Genomic DNA, 24,039 nt, shown 5'->3' with positions numbered 1-24,039 from the left:
CGAGTCATCAATCAACTGCAGGACTGTCTGTGATTGGCGGCAGAGCTGGAGGTGGTCACCAAACCCTGTGCCCTAATTGGTGGCCCAATTAGGCAATTAGCCATCGTAACCTTTTTTTCTGCGGAGGCAAGAGATCTAGAAGGCTTTACTTGCTCACCACCATTCCATTCACAATGCCTTCTCCGTTTCTAACTCCAAACCCCATTGCCGATACAGGTAGTCTAGCCCTGTTGCAGCTGCGTCGCGACCAAATCGTTCCGACAATTCTCCGCGACCATGACGATGAGGATCAAGGCTACTTCGAAGGCAAGGTTACCAACACCCGTTATGGTTCATTCCCGCATAGCACCTTGATCGGAAAGCCCTGGGGATCTCAAGTTGTCGCTTCAAAAGTCGACACAGGCTCGCGAGGTCGCAGACCAACCACAAAGCGCAAGGCCGACGATCTCGACTCGGCAACACCAACCGGCACCGAGGATGAAAACAACAGGCCGTCACTAAGAGAACCCGTCGCCGCAGAAAGTGGATTCCTACACATGCTCGCCCCAACACCCGAAGCGTGGACCCTCTCTCTTCCGCACCGCACGCAGGTCGTGTACACTCCAGATTACAGCTATATCCTCCACCGGCTGCGCGCGCGCCCGGGCTGCACAGTTATTGAAGCCGGAGCCGGCAGTGGCTCTTTCACACATGCTTCTGTCCGCGCCGTGTTCAATGGCTATCCCGAGACTGAGCAAGCGACGAAACGGCGCCGGTTGGGCAAGGTTTGCAGTTACGAGTTCCACGAACAGCGCGTGGGCAAAGTGCAGAAGGAAATCAAAGATCACGGTCTCGACGGACTAGTCGAGGTTACACATCGTGACGTTTACGAGCATGGCTTCCTCTTGGGTGATCCCCAAACCGGCAAGTCGCCCAAGGCTAATGCAATCTTCCTGGATTTGCCTGCTCCCTGGCTTGCCCTGAAGCACCTCGTGCGCAACCCCCCTCCTGGTCAAGAGTCAGCCCTTGATCCCGAATCGCCTGCTTATCTGTGCACTTTCTCCCCCTGCCTTGAACAGGCAGAGCGCACAATCCGCACTATGCGCCAGCTGGGATGGCTCAACATCTCCATGGTGGAAGTCGCGCAACGTCGGATTGACGTGAAGCGCGATCGCATTGGTCTCGATACCGAGGGCGTGCGCGGAGCAACCATGTTCCCCCAAACTGTTGAGCAGGCAGTCGCAAAGCTCCGCAGCGATGAGCAACACGCTAAGCTTGTCCGTGACCACCGGCACAATAGAGATAAGCCGAACTATGTGCCTATTACGAAGGAGACACCGGTTTTCAATGATAAAACCTCCGATTTGCCTTTGTATGCTCAAGGTCGTTTGGTGCACCGATCAGAGGCCGACCTGAGGACTCACACTTCATACTTGGTCTTTGCGATATTGCCTCGGGAATGGACCGAGGAAGACGAGAGAAAGTGTAGAGAACAGTGGCCTTCAGCCAAGATCTCAAAGCCTGATGAGACAAAGAAAATTAGCAAAAAGCAACTGAAGAAGGAAGCTACGTTGGAAAGGTTAAGGCTTCGGGAGGAGAAGCAAAAGCAAGAACAGCAGGCCCAGCCCGAGTCTGGGGATAAGCCTGAAGAGGTATTCGAAGAAAAGGCCGAAGACATTTAGGCATGAGGCCGATTGTATATTAGGAATGTTTATTCAGCATAAAATACCACACCAAGATGTCTGCATGGCGGCCATCGCTCGCTCACTCAAGAACTTGTGATCGTCTGAAGGAAGTTCATAGTTATGCACTTTTCACAATCTATATACACAAGACTCCTCGGGTGGCCAGCCCACCGTTGAGCTCTGACGCAACCTCCATCCTACCCATATGTGAGAAGGGGTCTTCGCTCAAGATTCAATGCCAATTAGAGCACCAAAATGGGATGCCCCATCCTGCTCTGTATCCGATTGTTTTCTTTGGGCCTCCTACGACTAGCAGAAGTGCACAGCACGCCTACCTGACATCTTATCATTGACACCTCCACGATCCCACGACTAAAAACGCAACCATGTGTCAAGTTTTGTCATGTCAACAGGTTCTCATTACGAACTGTCTGCTAAGTCTTGTCGTCATAGCATCAGTTGCCCATTTCTCTCACAGTACTGTAGCCAAACATCTTCTTCAAGTGTCATAAAGTCCACTGGCGTTGAGAGGATAAGCAATGCCCGCTACCTGTTTGGTACAGCTGCCAGGACTAATGCACGATCACACATTTATCACCACACGAGGGGTTGTGTTACATGGATGCTTGGTCCAACGTGTTGATCTGCAGAATATACGATCTATTTTCCGACAGAAAGATTCTAGGTGGTATTGTATAAGTCGAAAGAACATGCCAGGGTAGGCATTCACCTGCTGCTTAAGTATGATAAAAAGACAGCGGTCACTCGTAATGCTCTATAAAAAATCCTATCGCCTTCTAAATAATGAGATGATATGCAAGCTAAGAAACAATGTTTTAGGCAGATGGTATCGACATGAAATAGCAATTCTCAGAGATTGTTCTCGACCCTAAACTTATCCCAGGCTTCATTGAGAGTTCCAAACACCGATCCCGCAATCATGCGTTGTTCAGTAGTGGCAGTAGTGGAGATCTGAGTAGAGCGTTAGTTGACACTCGGGAATAAACCAAATAGAAAAAATATAACATACCTTATCAGGATGCACCTTGCCAATCCCTTTCATATACTGAATTTTAACCTTATTCGGCAACACCAGCTCCGACAAGCCGATCTTCTTCCACCCAGCCTCAGGCCACAGCACAGTATCCAAGCTACCCAGCAGTGCGCGCAGGTTATCCTGCTTGCCGTTGCGCCAAGTGGCGATTCTCGCATCAACACTCTCAGAAAGAGCGAACTTTTCCTCGTCGGCTCGTTCAGCGGCCTGGTTAGCCTGTCGTAAACGACTGACAGCTTCAAAGTCTGTCCCAGACACAGAAGTGGGTGTGAGATCCGACAAAGCGGATGTTTTCTTGGGAGCAGGGCTGGGTCGCTTTCTGGGGGCTGCAGGCTGAGATTGAGGCTTGCTGGTACCAGCGGCTTTCTCGCATCGATTCCGGCCTTGGATACTGGTGCTTCCGCCGTGGCCGGACTCCACGGCCTCTTTCCATGCTTGGGCTGCATCGACCCAGCGTTCGAGTTGCTCAAGTGCTTCGGCCTTGCGCATCAAGGCTTTGCCGTAGAAGTCTTTCATCGGCTTGGGCGCCTCGCCGTTGCCTAGATCGATTGTCTCCGATTCACCCTTGGATGGGCCAATGAAGGTGAGGATGATGTCGGCATCATCGACGGCGGACTTGGGTTCGCCAATCTTCAGAGCCGTCATGGCACGGTTGCTGCGGATTATGATGGTAATGGGGTGCTTATCAGGAAGCATGCCGAGAGCAGTGGAGAAGCTTTGGTGCGCTTCTGCATAGTCACCCCGCTTATAGGACTCTGCGGCCTTTCCGCGGTGGCGTTGTGTCGATTGAAGCGCCTGTTCGGATACTGGAGGAATGGCTCTAGTTGGGGCTTTCGGACGTACGGGGATGGAGGCCGAACGTGCCGGGGGAGTGGCAGTCTGTACAGGAGGAGATGGTTTCGAACGACTAGCTGTAGGAGCAGGAGAATCAAACAGATCGACCGCAGGTTCAGAAGGAGGTGCTGGCGCCTGGGGCCGCTTGCGTCTCGCAGGGCTGACATAGGCTTGTGCCTGTTGCTCTTCTGCGGCGAACCTAGAAACTCGAGCTCTGGGATCCTGGGAGCTTGGTCGGGATGGACGTTGAAGGAAATTTGCTTGCTGCCTTGGTTGAACTGCGCCGGGGGGCTGCTCGTTTCGAGGCAAGTTTCTCAGGTCGGATTGTGGGCTTTCACGAGGGCGAGTAGGTTTACGAGGACGGCCGTCGCCAGACTCGAGAAGGAGGGCTTCGTTTGTGAAATCCTCCGGCGGCGCGTGGGATTGAGCTGACTGCTCACGACGACCCGGGCGCTGCGGCTGTAGAGGGGGCTCGTCGTGTGAAGAAGACCCATCTCTCATCCAACGTGGCTGATTGGAGTCATGTTCGGTGTTGAACTCATTCACAGCTTGTTGGAATTTCTTGCTACCAGTCTTCCAAAGCGAACCAGCTTGTTTCAGCAGGTTGTTGCCAAACTGGGAAGCCACTTGGGCAGGGTCTTTGTCAGCCGATGCTGGGCTCCGTCTATCGCGCGAACGAGAGTCGTTCCTTTCTTCCATCATCCAGGAGGGTCTGTCGCGATTACGGCTGTCACTTCTCTCAGAATGGTCAATAGGGCGAGCACTGCTGCGTCCTTCAGTCTTCTGCCGAGATTCGGAGTGGGCCTGAGTAAGAAGCCAACCAACAGCCCCCTGTACATCGGTCCCGGACTCTGTTGTTTGAAGAGCTCGGCGAGCTTTATCCGCAGGAAATCCCATGTCCACCAGCTCCGCAATAGCTCGATCGGCGTCGTTGGAAGGCATGGGAGATGTATCATGCTCTCGGTCACGATCAGATAGAGTCGCAGATACAGGAGTTGGTTGCCGAGGAATCTCTGATACCGGCTTTCCAAGTAAACCGAGGAAATCATCGTCGTCACCTTGTGCAGGAGGGGGAGCAGGTGCAGATTTGGGCTTCAATTGATTGAGCCCGAATGGATCGTCGTCATCGAAAGCATCCATCCCCCCTGTGTTATCCTGCATAGAGATTCCTCCGCTGGGGGGCTCTGGACGATTGTTTGTACCGATTTGGGGCGACGCTCTCGCGGAGATGGGTATTGGGAAATGAGTAGAGGCGTCCACTGGCGCATCAGCGCTAAATGCACCGAGGATATCATCTTCATCCGCGGGTGGTGGCACGGATCGCGATGTCGGGATACTGGCGGGGCTCTGTGTGCGTCCCTGTTCAAGCTTGTCCCAGAACTGGTTGTTCTGACCACCGTATTGCGATTCGAGTCGACTGCGGTTGTCGGCTTCCTTCTTGGCCCTTTCCTCCTGCAGACGCTGCTGTTGTTCCATAAGCGACAGATTCTTGTTCCCAGCCGCAGAGTTAAATGAGACCAGCTTTGCGAAACTGTCTCCGGTAGATGTGGCGGGCTTCGCTGGAGAACTTGAGCGGTTGGAGGTGGTGGTGGACAACGGGGTAGACCTGCCGGAGCCACCATTTGATGGCATAGCCGGAAATAAATATCCAGAGCTCATAGGTGGGGGTTTATTTGGATTATTGGAGTCGGAGGACCAGCTCAAGCCGTTTAGGTCCTCCATGTTGAGAGGTTGTCGCAAGGCGATGTGACGTCTGGCGATTTCGAATGAGGATTAGGTCCCGGGGAATTGATTAAGTTTTTCCATGATCTCACCAGCTCGCAGGATAAAAGAAACCTGAAGTAACTATCAATGATAATGCCCGTTTGATATCAATGAGATGCAGAACACCGTTGCCCCCTGCATGTGGGGGATCCAGACCGCATGAAGCTGATTATGTCATCTAGTTAATAGCGGGCGCGCTGTCCATCCATCCTGGATAGCTTCATCTCTTCTGTTATTTGAGTTGGTAGAGTTTCTTAATTGTCACTTGTTTCATTGAGTGTTGGATAGTTGGATGTTAGAGCTTTGCCTACAAAACTCAATCCCTCTAAAGTGACCTAGGTGGTGCGAAGCATCTGATGTATACAATATGACGTCGTAAGAGCCAGCTGAAAGTTCAGTTCTTTGAGTTGTGCTGTACTCTGTCCTTTTTGTATGTCTAACCATGGAACAGTCATAGTTCCTACGGTAACCATATCAGCCCTGGAGTGGTCCAAAATAGTATCGGATTCCTGAACGGAGGCCGCCATAGTTGCCTCAAGGAAATCCCCACAATACAAATCCAGCCCACTTCAAAGCGGCAAAAAGCTAAACAGATCCAACTCCATTATATGCGAGGTGCAGCAGCTGTTTACAGTAGTTACTGGGCTAAGTGATCATCGGCTCCTGGCACTAATTGACAGATAGCTAGCCTATGAGATCTGGAAGGAGCCTAATTGATTCTAACCATAATAAAACAAAAGATCCGAGAATCTACCGAAAAGTTGGAGCATTAATACGCAACAAGCATGTCGTTGGCATCCTTTCTGCTATGGGATTGGCTACGGAATTGCATCCTTAGCCCTAGTGAGGCGAGACACGGAAATGCGAGACTTACTTTAGGCCGTCCCTCGCTAGTTATCGACAAAGAAGGAAATAGGGGGAATCCGCCACTTCGTACTGGTGCGGAGAGAATTAAAGTTGTGAAAACTACCAAGCGAAAAAAAGCTTCATATCTTAACTTCCAGGCTAATAAAATTCTAAGGTTGACGCTGACACGAGATTGCCAAAAGCATCATAGCTACACGAGAGTTGAAGACATCTGTCAGTGGGGCATTGGCGGCTGGCTCTGTGGATCATGGTTCTAGAGGCCCAAAGACGTGTCCATGGATTCGCCTATGTTTTACCCAGCTAGGCTTAGTCAACGATCAAAACCGCTAGGGAAATAGTCCGTTACTTAATGGGCCTGTCCTTGCATAAAGATCTCCAGTTGACCCCGATGCAGGGTGCTTCGAATGTATCAATAATGAACTCCAAAAAGGAAGCAAAAAAAAAAGTTTCACTAGTTAGTAGGTACTCGATGGATCTAATTGAGTGAAATCCTTATGTAGAAAGTACAATAATGATAGTTCTCGCCATACCATATGCACTGCCTTCACATTGCATATCTCCTGTCAAATTACGGCATATGCAGGTACTCCGTGCTATATCCCGTAAAGGATACTCCGTATGGAGTACAGCACATAATATTGTACGCTACTCCTGAGCCAAGCGATGTTTTCCAATGCCGAGAGGTTCTCGGCCAATGTACGGAGTAAACGGAGGACATGTCCCCACGCAAAGTCAATTCTAGACGCTCGTGTGTCGGGAAAAAAAAAACCAAAAGTCAGAGCTCCGCTGTGTTGTCAAAAAGCGGAGCTCTCGGGTAGATGAGCCGCGCGGTAGCGAATCGAATGATTTCAGTCTGTGGTTCTGAGTTGCTGGCGTTGCCGATTCTTACCTTGTCCGAACCCGGTCACAAGATGGCGCACAAAGGTCTTTTGTAATTGATGTGAAGGGAGCTAATTTTGTATAATGTATGTTGTATGTTGTATATTATGCAATATATTGTAGGCATGGATCTTTCTTTTTCTTCATTTACCGAATGTCCGAGTTAACATGAAACGAGAACCCAGCAGAGTGGCCAGGCCCGTGCTTCCCGCGTTAGCTTCTTAGGGTGCGTTGCAGTATAAACCGGGGAGGAAAGGGAGGGGGTTGGAGGTCAACGGCCCGGGAGATGAGACCCTCTGTCATGTATTGTACTCCGTATGCAGTAGGACAATTAGATGAGAAGGATTCATATGCATACATGTCATAATCCTTCAGGTTTAAACCCCTGCGCAGTCCAGTATTCCATAATGAATATGCACAAATGAGGATCGAGGTCTGGACATTAATTCCGAAAAAGGGGCTAGAATGAGTATCTGAAACCACGGACTCAGAGCTTGATGAGATACAGGGTTTATTGTTCATACAACATTGTACACAATTGTCACCATATGACATGTGAGAACAGACACCTGCCCTTTAGGGCTGATAGGTCTAGGGCTAAGGGGGTAATATACCCGTCACGACTAGTTTCTTTAAGGTTCTTTTGCTATATGTAAACGACACCTCGATCGGAGATTTTACTACATGTGAGATTATTCTACGAGTCAGGGTTCCCGACCATTTGGTGCGGGATTTTCATTCCTTTATACGTACTCCGTACCGAGAGTAGATATTCAATGTAGGTTAACACTTCGGCCTGAATAATGAGAAATGGAGTAATCAAGAAACCTAGACAGATTCTCACCAAGTTCGAAAACTAAAAGCAAATCTCGATCTACGCGAAAAGGACCCGGAATCTCTCTAAAGATTTATTACTGACGTCGCGAGTGGCTACCACCGTACACCCACAATAAGAAGTGGATTTGAGGTCCGCAATACAATTTATTTGAACGGTACGCTAGCCCGTGCATTATTGTCTCTATCCTCTTTTTTAAAAATATTGTACCGCAGAATTTAGTGGTACAAATAGGGGAAGGTCTGATCGATATCTGAGCTAACGGATCTATAACACGTACCACCCTGCGGCGCCTCGAGAAGTCTTGCATTGATCTCTCTTTAAACCCCTCTCTTGTTTTTTTTTCTTAGTGCATAGGTGGTTTTTTTTCCAAAAAAAAAATCTTTATTATCATTTAATTGATGTATGATTCGTCCATCTCGTTAACACAGCTAGTGATAGCCCCTGTATCTTATATTCCGACTGGCTCTTCAACACACATAGCGGGGTCTATTGATTATACCAATTTCGGTAATCGCTCCAGTTCGCTGTGTGCCGCTCGGGGGGCTTAGGTACAAGTTGTTTATTGTTCTCTCGGATGCACGCGACGCTATTATTTTAGGGGCAAATCACCGGTCGTTAAGCTAACCTGTTCCTGTACCCAATACTCCATTCCTATATACTAAAGTACTGGGTGTGGATTGTACCTGGTACCTCTCAAGCTTTCTCCCGTGTGGCCTTTTGGGTCTTTGAGATCTAATGGGCCTTTTTTTGATCCAAAAGAGGTTTAAATTATATTAATTGTTCAATACAAAAAGAAAATATCAAATAAATCTATTTATTACCATATTATTGTATTATTGTAGTTAGTTAACTAGTTCTGACTATTATTATTTTTGGTTAAACCCTTTTTTTTTACAATTGACCCTCTTCCTCTACAAATCCTTACCCTTTAACTCTTTACATGGACTTGAAATCCTTCCCCTCTTCTTCAATCTCTCCCCTTTTAATTCCCCACTGGTCCCCTTTTCGGACAACATGGGGCTCTTCAAACGCAATTCCAAGACCGAAGATACCGAAAATGGATCATTTGTTTCAGTCAACAGCGCAAGGATATCAAATACATCCTTGAGATCACCAGCATACAAAGGCAGTGGACCACCAGCCTCAATCCCTGAAATATCCATCGCAAGACCACCAGACCCAGCATTGGACCCCGCCGCATATCTACGAAGCATCCATGCAGTCCGGGAACGATCCAACATCATCTTGAACAAAGCTAAAAAGAACCAACTCAACCATTTCGATGTCGATTTGTCCAAATTCGAAGCCACGGCTTCCTATGTCGTCTCGATCATTAAGGTACGCGATCATGGTGACCCCGGTGCTCGCATACCCACTAACATCCCCAAAGAGAGATTATGCGCCAGACTATGGGAGTATCCCGCCACATGGCCGCTGGCAGCATTTCGACGTCGGCGGGAGACCGCGTGTCAACCAACTTTTGCAGTCGTGGCCCAGTCGCATTGATGCGCAAGAGCGCACGCGCCGCTTAATTGACCTATTCGTTGTTTCTGTGCTGCTTGATGCCGGTGCAGGCAATAAATGGTCGTATCGCTCCAAAGAGTCTGGGAAGGTCTATTCGCGCAGTGAGGGCCTTGCCGTGGCCAGTTTGGAGATGTTTAAGTCGGGGCTTTTCAGCAGCGACCCGACGGAGCCCTGCCAGGTTGATGGTGCCGGGTTGAAGAAGCTTACGGCTGATGTGCTCGCTAAGGGGATGCAACATTCTGATCAGAATCCTCTGGCGGGCATTGAGGGCCGCACGGGCTTGCTGGTGCGGCTCTCTGAGGCCCTTAACAACCAAGAATTCTTCGGTGTTGATGCTAGACCGGGAAATATGCTAGGTGAGATGAATCTGCGGAATTTGCGCAGAGCCAGCGGCTAATAGGATCCAGATTATCTTCTTGGTCACCCATCAACGCTCGCTTCTTCCGTCCCTATTGTACCGATCACAACCCTGTGGTCTGTGCTGATGGATGGATTCTCTCCGATCTGGCCTTCATCCCGAACACAGATTGATGGCGTACCCATTGGAGATGCGTGGAAGTGCTCAGATCTCCCACAATCTCCGCCTGCGCAGCAGTGGGAAAGCATCGTCCCATTCCATAAGCTGACACAATGGCTCTGCTACTCGATCATGGTCCCGATGTCTAAATTGATGAATATTCACATCGCCGGCAGCGATCTCTTGACTGGACTCCCAGAATATCGAAACGGAGGTCTTCTGATCGATCTAGGACTCTTGAGTCTGAAACCAGACGACATGCAACGCGGAATCGATGCATATAAGGATAATGCACGAATCAAGGGTCAACCTAATGTCGAGGTTGCTCCGCTGTTCTCCGCCGACGACGACGTAATCGTCGAATGGCGAGCTGTTACCGTTGGATTCCTAGACGAGCTTTTAGAAGAGGTCAACTCTCAACTGGGGCTCAAAGGGTCCGGAGAGCAACTTTCCCTTGCGCAAATGCTTGAGGCTGGTACTTGGAAGGTGAGCATTCGGAAATATTCTCCAACTTTCTGCTAGATCAGGTCTAACCATTGTTTACAGGGTGGTCGCGAAATTGCGGAAGTCTCGAGACCCAACACCAAGGAACCTCCCATCATGATACGATCTGACGGCACTGTCTTCTAATACCCTTTATCTCTTTAATTGATGCTTGGATGCCTGGATACTATTCTCGTCGGCTTTTCTATTACCTGATGAAAATGAACATTTGATGACCGATTATTACCTATGTTTCACGTTTCACGTTTCCTTGTCCATTTTGGGCCTTTTTTGCTTCTTCCAACTCTCTGATTCGCAAGGGTTCACTTGTACTTCTTTTTTCTCTACACATATTTCAAATGTCTGATAAACAAGACCTTTATAGATGATCATCCCTGATTTTCAAATTTTATGGAGACACAACGTCATCCCGCGCTCCAACCTTGGAAGCTGAAGCTCAAAACAAAACTCCATTTTCAACTATCTTTCTCTGAAGGCATAACAGCTATGCTATGTATACATATTAGATATATATAGACAGACAAATATTAGTTCTTTCCAGCTACACCTCACCCAAAATTCTTGTTTTCCAAACGTTGGAGCTTGAGGCGCCTGTTGACTCTAATAAAGATAAGAAGACCACGTGATATAGTCACGTGGGCTGTCTTCTCCGCAATTAGAGGCTGGAGCTTCTTCCATCTTATCCGCTCTTCAATCCCATTGTCAATATAGGAAGATGTCCCCATCGGACTTATAACTGGTAATCGATACTCTCTCACTTTCCTAGTCTCGTGAAGGCATTGAATTGCCTCTCCCCCAGATCGACCTGAGTTGTCCCCGCAAGAGCGGGGCATTCGAGCTCAACGGCAATCCCGAGAAGCACCGACATGATGGATGCTCGAAAGAAGAAGAGAAAGGTGCTCTTGATGGGAAAGAGTGGATCGGGAAAGTCGTCCATGCGCTCTATCATTTTCAGCAATTATGTCGCAAAGGATGTCCGGCGCCTAGGCGCTACAATTGATGTCGAGCACAGCCATGTCAAGTTCATGGGCAACCTGACATTGAACCTGTGGGATTGCGGAGGGTAAGTGTACAATTCAACCTTTGACCCGGGATCCAACCCACTAATCCAAGTCACCTGCATCTCAGACAAGATGCATTCATGGAAACCTATCTCGCCTCGCAACGAGGCAACATCTTCTCCGACGTCGCAGTCCTAATCTACGTTTTCGACATCGAATCCCGAGAAGTCGACCGCGATCTGGACACCTACCACGCCATAATCGAAGCACTCCGCGAATTCAGCCCCAACGCCTATGTCTTCTGCCTGGTGCACAAAATGGATCTAATCCAAGCCGAGCACCGCCAACGCATCTACGAAGAGCGCTCCGCCGTAATCCGCAGCCGATCGGCCAACTTCCGTGTCGACACTTTCGCTAGCAGCATCTGGGACCAATCGCTGTACAAAGCCTGGGCAGGGATCGTCCACAAGCTGATCCCGAACTTGGTCGTCATCGAGCGCTTCCTAAACGCATTTTCAAAGAAAATCAACGCAGAAGAAGTCATTTTGTTTGAGCGATCAACCTTCCTCACAGTCACATCCGTGACTTCCGAAGTTGGCGAATTAAACCCGATCTACGATCGCCACGAACGCCTCTCCAACATCATGAAGGCCTTCAAGCATTGCGCAGCCCGCAACACGCTCACCACGCCTGCATCTGCCGGCTTCGTCGTCATGCACACCAAGACCCCACAGTTCAACATCTTCCTTGGCCGCTTCACGGATAACACCTATATCTTCCTTGTCGTGCCTCCTGGCGAGGCATCCTACAACTGCGCCGTGCTGAACACCATGCTCGCCCGCGAGGGCTTCTCGAAAGCAGCGGCCGGCGGCGGTGGCGATGGCTTCCCCCTCCCTCCCCCAGAGTCATTGGACGATAGCAACGGGACTAATGGGTCCGTTGCGTGAGTGGGTTTGGATTGGATGTGGTGTATAGCAAAAATTGGTCTCATTTCCCTTTTCATGATTTCTTTGGGGTTTTATGACAAAATACCGGCGCCGAGGCGTATGGAGATGAATGCATTTATTTGGGTTGATCTGTTTCACTTTTTTCTGAATCTTTTTTCTAAGAATTGAGATACCCTGTTCTGTGGAATTTTCTTTTCTTTCCTTTTTGGCTTCATTGTGAGCGATTAGTTCGTGTTCGAGGAATAGTTATGAAATCAATGAAGCCTTTTGTCCAACACAATACAGTAGCACGTGACCGACCGTCTATTTACGTCACTTTGCAAGTGCGGAAATCTCCAAGTATTTTCCGTTGAATCGTTTTTATTTTGACCGACAGCGCTGGATACTCCAGCGACTTTAACTCGGTGTGGTTTGGATCTGTTGTATTGTGTCAATTGACCAAGATCCGAAAATTCGAATTCGAATCATACGATTCTCGAACATGTTCCCCTCACAGGCGGTTAATTTTAACATTGAGGCCCTCAGTGGCATCTGTGGGTAAGTCCAATGCGCTTCAATTTCTTGTATAGTTCCTTCAATTGCATTTATCTTGTATGCTCGCTATTCTTTTGTTCGCCTAAGTGATGCATGCACGCTTGTGCGACAACTGGAGTATATATGCCGATCCTTGACTTCCATTCTTGGGAATCTCTACAAATATACTAACCAAGTATGTAATTAGATCAATTTCCATTGCCTGTTGGGTCGTCGTTTTCTCTCCCCAAATTATTGAAAACTTCCGTCGTGGCTCCGCTGATGGCCTCTCCCTACTGTTCCTCATCGTCTGGTTGGCTGGCGATGTATTCAACATCCTTGGTGCCGTCATGCAGGGCGTGCTTCCTACTATGATCATCCTTGCTGTGTACTACACACTAGCAGATATAGTTCTGCTAGGCCAGTGCTTCTACTACAGAGGCTTCAATCTCAAGGACGAGCTTTCTTCTTCGCCTTCGCCACAGCTCTCAATAGCCAACGGCAACTCCGACGTTGAAAGTGGTGCCGAAACCCAATCAACACCAACGGAGCGCTCATCCCTCCTCCCAAAATCAAATGGAAAAACCCACGCTCAAACTCAACACCCAGCCGGAAGCGCATCTGCACAGAACCAGGACGCGCGCCCGGTCTCCGCTGGAAGACGCCACTCAGCAACCTCCTTCCACGACATCTTCCACTCATCCGCGCATCTATCCCCAGCAACACCCTTCATCGAGCCCACATCCGACTCAGCACGCAGCCGCGCCCAGCGTGCCCGCCGCCGCCGCATCTCCGCCCTCCAGTCGATCCTCTTCAACCTGACTTCTGTGGCTCTGGTTTGCGCCGCAGGCGTACTAGGCTGGTATGTCAGCCCAGCTGCGAAGACATCGCCGGACCCGGAACCCCTCACTCTGGATCTATTTGGTCAGGTATTCGGGTACTTCTGCGCGGTGTTGTACTTGGGGTCCCGTCTGCCCCAGCTTCTCTTGAATTACCGGCGCAAGTCTACGGACGGTGTCTCGCTTCTGTTTTTCCTCTTCGCCTGCATTGGAAACTTGACATATGTGCTATCTATATTGGCATACTCGCCTGTCTGCTCGAATGGGTCTCCTGAAGAGGTTATGAGTATGGGTCATCATCGTCACCATTCTAAGTGTCGTCAGGGGGAGGCGGCTGCGCTGTATGGTCGCTATGTTTTGGTTAATCTGTCATGGTTGGTTGGCAGTGCTGGCACACTGCTACTGGACATGGCTATCTTTACACAGTTCTTCCTTTATTCTGATGGCAAGGCAGATGACGACGAGGAGTAATTATCTAAGCATGCGAGCTGGTTTATTGTACATATGGTTTTTCTTGAAACACTTCTAATTCTTAAATAAGATGGAACGTTAAAATGTTTGAGAGAGCTACCAAGCTGATGCAAAATATGGCTTGTAGGAGGGCGAGCGGCAATACAATATTCATGGAGGACGAATAAGACACAACAACTATAAGCCCTAACCGACTGACAGCCTACCATTTAATCTGAGTGTCTTCGTGCTGACGGGTTTTCGTGATAGTCTTTAGTGAAGGTAAGATTCTGAATCAATCAGGATCAATGACACAGAACGTGCGAGCTAGTAGATTGAATGCAACTAGCTAAATAAAACAGACTTGGATATCTCGCAAACACCGTTCGCTCATGCAGCTTGGAATCGAGACCAGTAAAAAGCAAATGCACAGTCAGTCCTTATTTAGGGGTGTCTTCCACCGCATTCACCTTGCCTTTTCCAACCTCGGACCAGTTGGTGCTCAGAGCAGTCCCCTGACTCTCGGTGTAGCTCTTGATCATGGCCCGGCGAGTCTCCGGGTCAGCACTGGCATAGAGCTTCTTGAAGAATCCGTCGACAGCATCGCCATTTTCATCATCATCATTTGCCCCATCGCCCAAAGAGTCCGCGACCTTGTCCCAATTCTTGGCACCTTTACGGGACGAGGTAGGGTATTGGGGAGCGGAAGGGGCACTTTGAGCAGAAGAGGCACTTTGTATGCCGGAGTTGTCGCGAGCCGTAGCATCCGAGGCAGCTTCGCCTGTCAGATGAAGCCACTTGCGAGCCGTCTTCTTGGGCATTTTCATTTCAATCTTTCCAGGGATTCTGGTTCCAGTCTTTGCGGGGGTGAAAGTGTACGTGCAATCTTCGGGGCGAACAGTGCCGTAGAGAGGAGCAAGAGTCCATTCGAAGTCAGGGCCCTCTGGGAGGGAGATTTGCACTAAGACCTATGATTTTATTAGCGTTGAGCCCAAACTAATCCGGATGGAGTACTCACCGATGTCTCAGTAAATTTGACGGAAAAGACGTGGTCGGTGAGATTCTTCACATGGAGAGTCACGAAAACGGTGTCATTCTTTTGGTACCAATCATGACGGTAGTTGTCCGGGTTGACGAGGGTGGCAGGGGTTTCCTTCTGAGGAGGGACTGCAGTGGTCTCCTCAGAACGAGCCGATGCTTGTGTGTTTTCAGCCTTGACAGCGGCCAACTGATCCTTCAATTGCGCAACACTGAAAATTTCAACATCATCAGGGATCTCTTTTACAGTCACAGCCCACTTTTCGTCACCCTCAGGCTTCTCAGGCTTCTGTCGGCGGGTCTTAGCCAACCAGATGGGCAGCTCGGTACGATATTTGGATTTGGAGGCAGGCTCGCCCTGCGCCATCGCAGCTTGAAACTCCTTATTCTTATCGTCGGAGGGCTTGGTGGAGCCGACCTTAGCTTCTAGTATTTCAAACAGATAGGATGCATCGCCCAAACGACCCAGCTGGTACAGCGCGATGGCGCGGCGCATTTGAGCGGCGATCATCAGCTCACGGTTTCCACGGTCGACAGCGAGACGAAGAGCAACTTCGGCATCATTGAGTGCAGCTTCAAAGTTCGGTCCGCCGTCTGCGGGCTTCAGGCGGGAGTAGGCAGTGGAGCGCGAGATGTAGTAGCTCGGGGCGCGGGGCATCTCGGTCAAAGCATTGGTGTAGTGCTCGATCGCGAGGGGATAGTTCGATATGGCCGAGGCCTCGTCGCCTTTAGTAGCAGAATTCATTGCGATATCGGCTGGAGCTAGCAGTGTCTCCTGGTACGTAGTCCTGGGAATGGGCAGAAGAGGTAAACCGTCCCGCTCGTTGCGGGAATCACGACGGCGGCGGCTAAGGCAGCTCCGACCAATCGAACGGAGAAAACCGACAATCCCCACCCGTTCCATTCTAATCCAATTAGCGATCGTGGATTAAGGGCGGAGTGTCACGTGAGAAGAAAGACGGTCTGTAGAAGAATGCAAATGACGTCACATGTATCTACTTCCATATCAGGCAGGTGATCTAGTCACAATACCTATCAATAGAACAATAGAACATCAATCAGAACAATGTTTTGTAGTGAAAATATGATGTTTAGTTCTAGTGGGCTCTACATTTAATAGAATGCAGCTATACGTGTTGGGAATTGTACCTCCCCCATCACAAAGACAATCGACCACTGAATCTGAGGCTATATCTATCAACAGTCAAAACATCAATACTTGGAATGGTTGAGGTGTATCAGTGGAATATCTTCCATTCACATGCTAAACATGATATGTTCTATTATTAATTAAATATATAGGTTATGAGGCATCAATCTGACCGAAAATGTCTACGAAAGCTCCGCATTCCCAAACTTCCGACTATACAAGCCCAAAGCCCGAATAGGCCAGTAAAACTTGTAGTTAGGATAGGAGATCATGCTGGAAAAGTTAGCAATTGAGCCCAAACAACACAAGAAAAGAAAAAGACATACCAAGACTGATTGAAAACCCCCTCAATCGCCTCCTGCAACCACTCTCCATTCCGTTGCTGCCTCTGCATCAACAACCGAATACCCCGCTCCAATGGCTCCTTGTGCGGATACTCAGCCTCCATAAGTCCGAGCAAAGCCCAGGCAGTCTGGCAAACCTGCGACGTCTCATGCTGAACATATTGGTGAGTCGCACAACTGAGATACGACTCGCCCCAACCACCATCGGCCTGTTGCTTCTCGATCAGGAAGTCACAGCCGCGACGAGAGTCTGCGCTTGTTTCGTACGTCTCGCCGATACTGGCTAGACTTTCCAGCGCGAAGAGCGCGGCGTACGTAAAGCAGATACCCCACGAGCCGTACCAGCTGCCGTCGGCGCGCTGGACGTGCTTGATGTGTGCGACGGCTTTCTTTTTTGCGTCCTGGATTTCTGAGGCGCGGTACTTGGGGTAGAATTTGCTGAAGAGTGAGAGGGCCGTTACGGAGGCGGTTGTGCATTCTGGGTGGTCGTAGCTGATCATGATTCCGCCGAAGACTTCGGCGGCGTTGAGCCACTCAACCTTGGGTGAGGCGCGCGTGATCTCGTACTCTGAGAAACCGCCGCTTGGGTTTTGCATTAGCAGGAGACAGTCGACGGCGTCTTTGAGTCGTTGCTCGGGAATGAGCTTTGGGAAGTTGTGCATCTCTTGCAGTTGGAGGGTTGACCGGAGACCTTCGGCAGTGCAGTCGCTGACTGTGTAGCCTTGGTCCCTGGTGCTGAATGGCCAGGCACCCTTGCGGTGCTGGCGGTAGCATTTCTCCTGGTCTGGCACGTTCTCTCGTAGTTGATGAGCGTCGAGGAATTCCAGAGCCTTTGTCAACATGGGTCGCCACTTGGGCTCGTCAGCGAAGCCAGCGACGACAATTGCCTGGGTGATGAATGCTGTGTCCCACACTTGCACACCGTTGGTGCCGTTCGCGAGCATACCCTCACCCTTCACCCACATGTAGTCGTTCAAGCGCTCTCGGTGTTGGCGGACAGAATAGCTGTCAGGGCCATCGTGGATGAAGCAGGCAACCATGTTCATAGGATTGTTGACGGGTCCCAGCCCCGCGTATTTCGTGTTCTCGTCTTCCATGCGAATCAGCTCCCAAGTCCAATCTTCAGCCCGCTTGACAATGCTGGGGAGTCGAAGGTAAGGGTTCCAGACGCGAACCAATAGTTCATTGATCCCATTCAACAACCAAGTTTTTGGATAATAGTTGTCAGTTTCGTGAATGGAATTGCGATTTGCAGCAAAATCAACAGAATCGTACGGCTGGGTGTATATCTCTTCTCTAATCTGCTTCGTCAGATCATCCAGAGGATGAGACCACTGCTTGGACCACAAGTATGACATTGGAAGGAACACCTGGCGCATGTGGCACCACCACCGCCAAGGGGCGAAAGGAACCCAATCGGGAAGAAGCCAAAGCTCAGGAGGGACCGGGTTGACACCCTCCCACTTCATCACACCTAGGATACTGAGCCAGAATTTGGCCCAATGAGGTCCGTATATGGCACCTCCGAACTTGTGCAGAAGACCTCGAGCTTTGATCATGCGCGGGTCATCCTCATTGACGCCGATCAAGCGCAGTGCCACGTAGTTCATAGATGTACCGAAGGTGGAGCTGTGACCTTCAATATGCAGACCCCATCCACCATCTTCTGGGTGCTGACGAGCAAACAAATAACGCTTGATCTCAGTCGCATACTCAGGAGGAATGGGGGTTTTGGTCACATAGTAAGTGATCAAGATACCAGGCAACAAAAACATTGGACCACCGTACTCGCAAGCCCAGTTACCAGGTTCGAGTTGAAGGTGTGAGAAGAAAGACAATCCGTTCTCTGCAGCATCCAATGGCGTTTTGGCCTCTGGTAGTTCTGGAAGACCCTATAGCCTAGTCAGAATGGGGGGCAACTATAATGATCAATTGTAGGGGGTTAAATACTGTCGGCAGTCCCAAGTGGTATTTATCAGCTATTGACTGAGGCCATTCTTGATTTTCGGTATCAGATTCGAGATACCGCCATGTTTGACGGCCTTCTTCATCGACCAATCGCCAGCGCGAGTAGTCGGTCTGAGGGTCTCCATTGACATCAGGAGTGAGATGGCCCTCAGCTGGAGTTCTCCAGGGACCAATATGAGGAGCTGAAGACATGATTTAAGTAATTGGTTCACACCAATTGTTCTAGGCAGAGAAGATAAACAGGAGCTCAAGTGGGAAGCTGTAGAACCCGGGGAAGCTTAGTCATCTCAGTATCACGACTGCGGTGTAGGATGAAGAATGTTTTACTTTACATGTGATTGTTGATTTGAAGATCAAAATGTATAGAAGAACAAGAGAAGAGATGTAAAAAGATCTTTTTGAATCGAGTGTGTGTGTCAAAGGGAAACAGATGAAAAGTGGTTGATTACTGTTCCCCCTTAACTGTCCACTTCAAAAAAAGGAATAAAACAACAGAAGGAAAAAGCAAATATGATATGTTTCGATATTATTGTGTTGATTCATTAGGAGATCAATCATAAAACACAAAAAGGAAAATAATTAGGTTCTAACGTTAGTAAATGAACACTACTATGGCTCTAGGTTGAGGTATAAGGTGGTCAGCCTAGCAAATAACTACAGCTAAAACCATCAGAATTCCATTGATATAGAGTGAAAACACTGATTTTATATATACTTTATACATAAATTACTACTTCAATCAGCTAGTGGCTAATTGGATGTTTTCGATAAAATGTAGCGGCCATAGATAGAACCTTGGAGTGTGTTGCATAAGTTGCCTTGCCCAACCTTATCAAAAGACCCATCCATCTCATCTTCAACTCACTCCAATGGCACAGGCCCAGCCATCAAATCCACAGCCATTGGAGGTGGACGATGGACAAGATCCCTCAGTGCAAGAGTACATCGACACAACCCTGATGGCCCTCGTCCACGAACTCACATTGCCGCCATCAGAAGCACGTCTCTCGGTCGTGCTCAAACGTCGAGCTAATCCAACATCTTGCATCATCAACCCCCTAACTGGAGCTCTAGAGGCAAGCCCAAGATTTGATGCAAGCAGGACGTACTCTTGGCCCGGGAAGACGGCCTATGAAGCCTGGAAGTTTAGTATGATATTCTGGCGCTGGGTGGCTCTTCCCACAACACACTAACGCATCCGTATCTACTTCCAGCGGTCATTCTTCGTATCCTGGCTATCTTGGATCAGGCTATTCGAGCAGGGCAGTTGATCTCCAAAAGGTGAGTTGGCCTTGTGCATGAACTAACGTTTGAAGTCATGGAGGCTTGCTGAGCACCATCTCAGGGATATCTACTACATCGACCCTGAGTTCTTTCGTGCTCAGTACATAGTCGATGGCATCGTTGATGATCTGGCATACACCATCGGAGTAGATCGAGCGGCGCTGAACGTGGTCAGTATTGTCGTATACCCAGGATATGGCACTGCAACATCATTGTACTGACATTGCATGCTATCATTCAGGAAGCAGCAGGAAAAGGCCTCGTCGCGGGTAACTTTCGCTTAATCCGTGATTCCCATGTGGTGATTGATGCGCATTCCGCTTCAGAGGTAAGCATAAATCGCAAGAATTGAAGACCCAGGCTGATTTCAATGGTAGGACACTTTGATCCCGCACATAGAAGATGGCGACGAGATCGACATCTCGCGGATTCGATGGGTGCTAGTAATTGAAAAAGAGGTACGAGTTCCAGGACAATAGTACACACAGCATCGCCTGACCATCTCCATCCACAGGCAGTCTTTCACCGACTCGCACGCTCCGCATACTACACTCGAGCAATAGCGGGAGAAGGGCTCCTAGTCACGGTAAGTCGCATCCACGCTGCGCAATCAGTCACCACCCCAGCTTCCAACTGACCGCAGAGTCACCGAGACAGGGAAAAGGCTATCCAGACCTGTCAACGCGGCAGTTCCTGCGCAGACTCTTCAACGTCTCATCGAGCCAAGACAGACCTCTCCGCTTCTACGCTCTCACGGACGGCGACCCTCACGGGATGGCCATCATGTCGACATACAAGTACGGCTCGGCAGCGCACTTGCACGAGAATGCTCGGTTGAGTATCCCGCGGCTGCAATGGCTCGGCCTGCGCGTATCGGATATAATCGCTGTTCCGGAGGTTCTTGGCGACAAGGCTCTTCTCCCGTTGGCCATGCGAGACCGCAAGAAGATCACGGCCATGTTGCGAAATAGTCCCGTATGGGCGAGTGATGGCCCCGAGCCGGAGTGGCGCGCAGAATTGCAGCGGATGATGATGTTGAATTTGAAAGCGGAGATTGAGGTCTTGTATGAGTGTGTTGGTGGGTTGGAGGGGTGGATTGAGCGCAAGATGTTTCGGCAGGAGTGACGGTTGCTTTGGTGTATATTTAAAGAGGTATAAATATACTATATGTGAGTATAGATCGCATTGATAGATTTAGTGATTGCCCTCTGGTACTTGTCAATTATTACAAAGGCAAGACAATCAGTATACAACAGAACGAAGACAAATTCCTCGATTCGCAAGGAAAGACCTTCAATAGAAGTGCATGCATGTATTTTATTCGCTATCAATGCGAAGGAACAGAATGCGCTATACAAACCGAGCATCCAGACCATGCAAAAAGAAAACCAAAGCACCCTGACGCCAATCATCAAATCCTGATTCCCCGCCTAGCAAGCAGACCGAGCTACTAATCTGCATCCGCAACGAGAGAACCGACCAAGTCACACTAAACAGCCAGCTCAAAGACCTAAGCCCTTCTTCACCTCATCCCGAACCTTAGCCTCATACTCTGGCCTGCGATCACGCCACATCTTAGCAGCCTCAACATTAGCCGGGCTCTCATCGTTCGGCTCCGCAAGCATGCTCATGACAGATATGAGGATCTTCTCCACGCTCTGGATAGGCGACCAGCGCTCCGAGGCATGTTCGTAGTGGTTTGGGTCGTCACCAGGCGGGTGAAGAATGGAGATGCAGACAGTGCCGTTGGGATAAACTATGAACGGGATCGTTAGCAAGATATTCGCCATTTGTGTAACCAGCGCATCTCGGAGACGTACCGTTCGGGTGCCAGATGCCTCCGCCGATGAACTTCATCGTCGGCGGGCTGAGTGGGTAATCTCGGGGGAACTTGAGTTCTGCGGCGAAAACACCGCCTTCAAAGGGTGTTTCCTCGGGGCCTTGGATTAAAGCTTCCCAGTAGAACATGTCATCTTCAGAAACAGGGCCAGCGGTGATACCCTCTGGTGGGTTGGTGGAGAGATTCTTGTATTCGTGGAATAGGCGCTTCTGGGCGACGGTGGACACCATTTTGGATGGAGTGTAATGGAGTGTGATGGAGTGGCAACAATGGCTTTGCGGAGATTTGGTGGGATGTAGGTCGGGGATGGAATAATTCCGGGGCGGTAGAGATAACACCAATCAGGGCATAGAGATGTACAGTCTATCTACTCATAACAAAGAACATTGAAAAAGGGGAGGGGTTTGGGCGGCTGGTGGGTTCATCTATAATTTCACTTTTATAATGTCGTTCTTGACAAATGCTTAAAAATACAGGGATTGACTTTAGAAAAAGTCGAAACTATCACCATCGCCTCCATCGCCTCCATCATCATCTTCCCAAGGATTCTCTTTACCCCAGGGATCTTCAGGTTCATCATAGAAACCAGATGACTCGGCCTCTGTAGGCTGTGATCCCTGCTGACCAGGCGATGTCGGTGCATTGGTATCAGCTGGGTAGCCTCTTTGCATCGCTTCATATCCAGCCATGGCACCTGCCCCCGTAACGCCTGCAGCCATGCCATCCGTCATACCCCCAGCGGCCCCGGCTCTGCCTAGAGTTCCAGCTGCGGCTTCACCAACGGCACCGGCTTCTGCGGCACCCCCTGCAGCCGCACCACCTGCAGCGCCCCCAGCGGCAGCCTCCCCGCCCATACCGGGGAACCAGAGAGGCATGAAGCCGCCAAAGCCGCCAGAGCCGCTGTGACGACTGAAGTAGTCAAAGTCAATGCTTACAGCGGTAGCAAGCATAACCGCACGCTGATCGAGGGTCATTCCACGGACTTCTTTATCAGATGAGGACTCAGTGCCAAGACCTGCAGAGTCCATGCGCATTGCGTAGACGCCTGTATCCGTGAAGAATTCACGAGCAAAGCCTGCAAAGTTGCGGTTCACTGATCCGATCAACTGCTTATTCGCCGTATTCAGGGAAAAGTCCCATGATAGGAATGGTTCATCCACATAGGCAAACTGATTATATTGGCCCTGGTCTTGGTTAGATGTTGGCCGTACCTGAATCTGATTTCCTTGTGAAACATCAGTGCCTGAGCTGCTGGTTCCCATGTCGGTAGCCGGATTGGGCGACTTGTGGTAGGTGAAAAGGTTGTACTTTCGCCGTAAGGGTGCCCACTGCTGCTGGGCCTCGCCAATGACTCGCATCTGATCAAACTCTAGTGGTGATATACGTGCATTCGATGTGCCCCCAGGTGTGATGAGGGATCCAGGTGAGACGCCCTCAACAGAGGTGGATGACGAGTAGGTATTAGGGGCTTTATCGAGAGGGTCGTAGACGTGAATCTTGGAATTAATCCAAGCGAATGGGCGATGGAACTAAGGTGGTCAGTCACAAAGCCAGGCTACAATGGAGGATTACCATTGCCAGAACATACTCGCAGAACCTCATTTTCGTGCCGGTCAAACACATGGGTCACGAAACTTCGGTGAGTGCGGAACGATTGCCGTGCCACTGCATTTCCGAGTCCCTTTTCTTGCTCTGCCATGTACCCGATGTGGTTTCCCTGCGCATCCATGATAACGTATTTGTTCGCTTGTTCAAAGCCACTAAAAAAGACATGTCAGGACAATTGTACAAATTCGCATAGATATGGAAATTATGCATTGTGCAGCACTCACATCATAATATTCATCATTTCTATTTGTCGTTGCACCACCAATCCTGAGTTGGCGAGTATGGATGTAGCTGGATGAGTTTCTTTGAGGACACCATGGGGGTCTTCTGGAAGATAAACGGGAGAGAGTAAAGTGTTCTGTGAAGGGTCGTAATTAGGATTTGCAGCATCTTGAGGCTCGGGGGCAGCGGGTTCGGATTGTGGTTGATCGGGCTGTTGAGACGGTTCAGTCTTCTTTGAAGACTTGATGAGTTCTGGTCTCTGGATGCTATTGCGGGGACCCCGCTGAGAACCATGAGTTCTAAAGCTCGAAAGAGCTCGAGTGCGCGCTGGAACCAACTGCCTTTGCAGTGGTCGGAGCCTTATACTCCACATATCGGGTATTCTGAGCC

The 24,039-nt window shown here is 49.6% G+C and overlaps 10 protein-coding genes across 10 annotated transcripts; 5 read left to right on the top strand and 5 right to left on the bottom strand.

Annotated features, from left to right (window-relative positions):
- Positions 1-173: 173 nt before the first annotated feature.
- On the top strand, positions 174-1,661 carry trm61 (tRNA 1-methyladenosine methyltransferase subunit GCD14; the record flags this gene model as incomplete). The annotated part of the gene is made up of 1 exon (XM_057238667.1): positions 174-1,661. One exon carries the CDS (start codon positions 174-176, stop codon positions 1,659-1,661), a length of 1,488 nt encoding a protein of 495 aa, XP_057101278.1.
- Positions 1,662-2,534: 873 nt separating this feature from the next.
- On the bottom strand, positions 2,535-5,274 carry N7529_003139 (UBA/TS-N domain protein; the record flags this gene model as incomplete). Its single annotated transcript, XM_057238666.1, has 2 exons — positions 2,535-2,636; positions 2,695-5,274. The coding sequence occupies 2 exons, from the start codon at positions 5,272-5,274 to the stop codon at positions 2,535-2,537; spliced, it is 2,682 nt and encodes an 893-aa protein (XP_057101277.1).
- Positions 5,275-8,914: 3,640 nt separating this feature from the next.
- N7529_003138 (URC4/urg3 family protein) lies at positions 8,915-10,571 on the top strand (the record flags this gene model as incomplete). The annotated part of the gene is made up of 4 exons (XM_057238665.1): positions 8,915-9,238; positions 9,291-9,780; positions 9,832-10,427; positions 10,488-10,571. The coding sequence occupies 4 exons, from the start codon at positions 8,915-8,917 to the stop codon at positions 10,569-10,571; spliced, it is 1,494 nt and encodes a 497-aa protein (XP_057101276.1).
- A 740-nt stretch (positions 10,572-11,311) lies between these two features.
- On the top strand, positions 11,312-12,387 carry N7529_003137 (Rag GTPase GTR1; the record flags this gene model as incomplete). Its single annotated transcript, XM_057238664.1, has 2 exons — positions 11,312-11,508; positions 11,574-12,387. Coding segments are annotated over 2 exons (1,011 nt in total), but the record flags the coding sequence as incomplete, so codon positions are not given.
- Positions 12,388-12,874: 487 nt separating this feature from the next.
- N7529_003136 (PQ-loop repeat-containing protein) lies at positions 12,875-14,216 on the top strand (the record flags this gene model as incomplete). Its single annotated transcript, XM_057238663.1, has 2 exons — positions 12,875-12,930; positions 13,115-14,216. 2 exons carry the CDS (start codon positions 12,875-12,877, stop codon positions 14,214-14,216), a joined length of 1,158 nt encoding a protein of 385 aa, XP_057101274.1.
- Positions 14,217-14,635: 419 nt separating this feature from the next.
- On the bottom strand, positions 14,636-16,137 carry N7529_003135 (co-chaperone SGT1; the record flags this gene model as incomplete). Its single annotated transcript, XM_057238662.1, has 2 exons — positions 14,636-15,163; positions 15,214-16,137. The coding sequence occupies 2 exons, from the start codon at positions 16,135-16,137 to the stop codon at positions 14,636-14,638; spliced, it is 1,452 nt and encodes a 483-aa protein (XP_057101273.1).
- Positions 16,138-16,565: 428 nt separating this feature from the next.
- N7529_003134 (terpene cyclase/mutase family protein) lies at positions 16,566-18,887 on the bottom strand (the record flags this gene model as incomplete). The annotated part of the gene is made up of 3 exons (XM_057238661.1): positions 16,566-16,656; positions 16,710-18,619; positions 18,678-18,887. The coding sequence occupies 3 exons, from the start codon at positions 18,885-18,887 to the stop codon at positions 16,566-16,568; spliced, it is 2,211 nt and encodes a 736-aa protein (XP_057101272.1).
- Positions 18,888-19,564: 677 nt separating this feature from the next.
- Positions 19,565-21,104, top strand: N7529_003133 (uncharacterized protein; the record flags this gene model as incomplete). Its single annotated transcript, XM_057238660.1, has 7 exons — positions 19,565-19,844; positions 19,910-19,976; positions 20,041-20,149; positions 20,221-20,307; positions 20,357-20,437; positions 20,494-20,565; positions 20,637-21,104. 7 exons carry the CDS (start codon positions 19,565-19,567, stop codon positions 21,102-21,104), a joined length of 1,164 nt encoding a protein of 387 aa, XP_057101271.1.
- A 377-nt stretch (positions 21,105-21,481) lies between these two features.
- Positions 21,482-22,049, bottom strand: N7529_003132 (E2 ubiquitin-conjugating protein UBC7; the record flags this gene model as incomplete). The annotated part of the gene is made up of 2 exons (XM_057238659.1): positions 21,482-21,735; positions 21,800-22,049. The coding sequence occupies 2 exons, from the start codon at positions 22,047-22,049 to the stop codon at positions 21,482-21,484; spliced, it is 504 nt and encodes a 167-aa protein (XP_057101270.1).
- A 255-nt stretch (positions 22,050-22,304) lies between these two features.
- On the bottom strand, positions 22,305-24,022 carry N7529_003131 (scramblase family protein; the record flags this gene model as incomplete). Its single annotated transcript, XM_057238658.1, has 3 exons — positions 22,305-23,348; positions 23,408-23,579; positions 23,652-24,022. The coding sequence occupies 3 exons, from the start codon at positions 24,020-24,022 to the stop codon at positions 22,305-22,307; spliced, it is 1,587 nt and encodes a 528-aa protein (XP_057101269.1).
- Between the last annotated feature and the right edge of the window lie 17 nt (positions 24,023-24,039).

The sequence above is a fragment of the Penicillium soppii genome (genome assembly GCF_028829465.1).
Source record: "Penicillium soppii strain IBT 18220 chromosome Unknown utg000003l, whole genome shotgun sequence".
In the NCBI taxonomy this organism is placed as follows: Eukaryota; Fungi; Ascomycota; class Eurotiomycetes; order Eurotiales; family Aspergillaceae; genus Penicillium; species Penicillium soppii.
Note: the sequence above shows the minus strand (reverse complement) of the source record. Positions and strands in the feature narration are given on the sequence as shown.